General features: G+C 45.0%; 1 protein-coding gene across 1 annotated transcript in view; it reads right to left on the bottom strand.

The window, feature by feature from the left end:
* LOC119284381 overlaps positions 1-4,159 on the bottom strand; it is a 9,674-nt gene that overhangs the window by 2,834 nt on the left and 2,681 nt on the right. The window contains exons 2-5 of the mRNA XM_037563523.1: positions 3,169-3,511; positions 2,698-2,796; positions 1,138-2,073; positions 157-414 (exon numbers count right to left, since the gene is read on the bottom strand). Of these exons, the coding sequence (XP_037419420.1) occupies positions 157-414; positions 1,138-2,073; positions 2,698-2,796; positions 3,169-3,511 (1,636 nt within the window). The remainder of the gene's footprint in view (positions 1-156; positions 415-1,137; positions 2,074-2,697; positions 2,797-3,168; positions 3,512-4,159) is intronic.

Genomic DNA, 4,159 nt, shown 5'->3' with positions numbered 1-4,159 from the left:
GGACTTACAATCCAGTGATGCCTCCATGTGAGTTGGTTTTTTGTCACCCTGTAACCCTGGACATCTATGCCTACACCTCTATCACTGTACAGCTACTACTACCGATGCGATGTGGGACTAAAAAGATTTACGGTGGTAGGACAGTCTTCCACTTACCGGAGCGGCCACTGGTCGGGGCCTCCCCCATGCTTCCGCCGCGCGTGAGTCGAGTGCGCTGCAACGACGGCGACGCGGTCTCCGATGCGCATGCCTCCCTCGCCCTCCTCCTTGTCATCGGTGGAACAACGGCAACGAGGTCTTGGGTGTGCGCGCCTCCCTCGTCCTCTCCGGTCGTCGCCTTTAACTGCATAACATCATTTTGTACTGAACTTGCCAAATGCTGGAATCTGCTCCCAACATCCTCATTAACTTGACCTGTAGAAACACCATCAATTGGGCATTTCAGTAGAACATATACTTCTGAATATAGATCATGAAAATTTGACAGCTTAAAGAAAATCTGGAGTCCACGTTTTCAACAGACTCGGGAGCAACTATCACTTACAAAAAGCACAGACCAGTCGACCTTACATGCCCAGCAAATTCTGTCCGACACAAGGGCTTGACTTACATAGGACCACTCCCTCATAGCAAAACATATTCATACATAGGACCACTCCCTCATGCTATAAGCACCACTAACCACACTGCCAGAAAATATGTAACTTCCTCAATACCTCTTTGATACTTTACTATACGCATCAGAAGTTCCAACCATGTATAAAAATGCCCCTTTTATGGGATTGGATTGCTCTTGGATTATTCATACCTTTATTCGAAGAACTATCTACAGCTTCAAGCAGTGGGACCTAATCACAAACTAGACAATCTAACTGTAAGAGACTGGATTTTTTCTGGAAAAGATTGGTAAATCACCTGGGTCATCTAAAGACCAGAAGGATATATCATACATGTGAACTGGGTTTCCAGCTTAAAAACGAATCAAAAAAGTGTCGCTGAAGTAGGAGAAAAATAAATCTCCTTATTACTCCCCCCCTGTTCCAGCACTCTGTAACCCTATTACTGCGCAGCTACAAGTCTTAGTTAATCTACTCGGCGGTTAGGTACCGATGTGGAACTAGAGAGTCTTGTACTTACCGGAGCGGCCACTGGTCGGAGCATCCACCCTGCTTCCAGCGCGTGTGAGTCGAGGGCGCTGCGCCGAGGGCAACGGGGTCTCCGATGCGTGCACCATCCTACTCCTCGTCTCCGGCACCATGACAGGATAGTTGCCTGCTGCAGCGAACTCAGTGTCCTGCTTGTCCCACTTTGGCTTCTTCCCTGGGTAACCACGGCTGCCAAGGGTGTGGTTACCAATGCTCTTAGCCCACATATCCTTTCCCCATTTTTCCATCTCCTTGACTTCAGGGGTCTCACAGTGCTGCTTGAACAGGTTCCAGTCCTCCTCGGAAACCGATGGCCAGATCTTTTTTATCTCGGTTTCGTAATCTTTCTTAAGGTATTCGCTTTTGGCCTTGGATTTCCAACTACTCAAAAGCTTGGACCACTTGCAGAGGGCTCTGTTATTTACCGGAGTGGTCTCGTCTAGGGACTCATCCGGGAACTTGTAATGAGTGTGCAGCTTCGATATGAGGAGCGCTCGCAAATTCTCGTTCGCTTTCGACCTGAGATTGGTTTCATTTATGCTCACGGTTTCGCGAAGGATGCAGCCTAGGGCATTCCTGTAACCTTGTTCGGCCTTCTTGGGACTAACAGGTAGACCCACCTCAGACACTCGGTTGATAACAATCCTATTGGTGCCAAGCTTGTTTCGGCGCCTAGGCTTGTGTTGCCTTTTGGGTTGTCCAGCTGCCTGGTCCCCTTGGCCGGTCTCTTCGTCGCGATGAGTCGCGTCTTCAGGATTTGTGGCGGTACCGGGCTCATCATGACCAGTGGATGTGTAGTTGTCCTGCCCATCCTTGTATGTGCCCAAGGTGTTGGGACCGTCGTGACGTGACAACGGTTCTACAGCTTCATCGCCCGTGCTTATCATCCGCGAAGAAGAGGCTGCGGCATAGTCGTTTCCAGACATATCTATACATTGTCAAATAAAAGAATTAAGCTACATAAACTGTAACTACATATAAAAATGGTATAGAATTACTAAGAAATATCTATGAATTTATAATTACTAAGAATTTCTAGGAACTAGATATTTGCTAGGAACTAATTACCTATGAACTAGAATTAAAAAAAAAACCTTTTATGGGATTGGATTGTTGTTAGGTTATCTATGGCTTGTCCATATAATGCTCTGCAGGTGTCGCAGCTGGGAGAGATAGCAATCAGTTGGACTTTGGGCTATAAGGATGTTATTCCATCTAGTTTCAGTAGAGTAGGCTACTAAGACTTGTCATGTCCATATCTTTATTTGAAGATTTATCTACAGCTTCAAGCAGTGGGACCTAATCAAGAACTAGATAATCCCATTGTAAGAGATCTTCTGGATAACTAAAGGACAGACCCAGTGCATAGAAGCTCCCACACAAAGTGCAATGCAGAGAGGCTGGTTCGAACCCAGGACCTCTTGGCACAAGTGGGGAGGACTTCACCACTGCGCCAGGCCTGCCCTCTATCTTCTGGATAACTGATGAGGAAATAACTAGCAGCAGTTATGATAGCCCTTTTGACCAAAAGTACCAATTAGGGGGTACTTACAATCCAGTGATGCCTCCATGGCTCTGTTTAACTGCATATCATTTTGTACTGAACTTGCGAAATGCTGGAATCTGCTCTTGACATCCTCATTAACCTTACCTGTCGAAACACCATCAATTGGACATTTCAGCAGAACATATACTTCTGAATATATCATGACAATTTGACAGCTTTATTCGAAGATTTATCTACAGCTTCAAGCTGTAGAACATAAGCTCAAACTAGACAATCTAATAGTAAGATATTTTCCAGAAAAGAGCTTGGGTCATCTTTAACTCAGAAGGATATATATATATATCATACATGTGAGTTGGTTTTTTGTCACCCTGTAACCCCAGACAACTATGCCTACACCTCTATCACTGTACAGCTACAGGTCTCTAGGTAATCTATTTGGTGATTACTACTACCAATGCGATGCAGGACTAAAAAGATTTACGGTGGACGGTGGTAGTACAGTCTTCCACTTACCGGAGTGGCCACTGGTCGGCGCCTCCCCCCTGGTTCCGCCGCGTGTGAGTCGAGTGCGCTGCAACGATGGCAACGCAGTCTCCGACGGGCATGCCTCCCTCGCCCTCCTTCTCGTCATCCGCGGAACGACGACAACGGGGTCTTGGATGGGCGTGCCTCCCTCGTCCTCTCCGGTCACCGCCTTTAACTGCATAACATCATTTTGTGCCGAACTTGCCAAATGCAGGAATCTGCTCCCAGCATCCTCATTAACCTGACCTGTAGAAACACCATCAATTGGGCATTTCAGTAGAACATACACTTCTGAATATAGATCATGAAAATTTGACAGCTTAAAGAAAATCTATGGTCCACGTTCTCAATCTTAGAGAAAGCACAGACCAGTCGACCTTACATGCCCAGCAAATCCTGTCTGACACAAGGGCTTGACTTAATGCCATAAATGCCACTACATATTCATCCATACATAATTACATATGACCCCTCATTGGTGCTACAAGCCACATTGCGAGAGAAATTGAAACCTCCTCAATACCTCTTTGATACTTACAATACGCATCAGAAGTTCCATCCATGCATAAAAATGTCCCTTCCTTTTATGGGACTGGGTTGCTCTTGGGTTATTATCTACGGCTGGCTTATTATAACCATATGAAAAAGCTCTGCAGGTGTTGCACTAGCTCTGATGGCTATAATGATTTATCTAGTTTCTGTAGTAGGCTACCAAGTAAGACTCTTTTTTGTTTTGAAAATGCTACCAAGTAAGAGTTATCGTATCCATATCTTTATTTGAAGACTTATCTGCAGCTTCAAGCAGAGGTACCAAATCAGAATGCAAATAATCTAACTGTAAGAGATTTTCTGGGAAATGAAATAGTGATAAATCACTTTTGGTCATTTCTTGAAATCAGAAGGATACATATATCATACTTGAAGAACAAATAAAAGAAGCATCACCGGAGTAGGAGATAAAATAATTAATTTCATCTCC

This window comes from Triticum dicoccoides, chromosome 4A (assembly GCF_002162155.2).
Source record: "Triticum dicoccoides isolate Atlit2015 ecotype Zavitan chromosome 4A, WEW_v2.0, whole genome shotgun sequence".
Taxonomy (NCBI): domain Eukaryota; kingdom Viridiplantae; phylum Streptophyta; class Magnoliopsida; order Poales; family Poaceae; genus Triticum; species Triticum dicoccoides.
The sequence above is the reverse complement of the archived record's forward strand: the minus strand, read 5'-3'. Positions and strand labels throughout refer to the sequence as shown.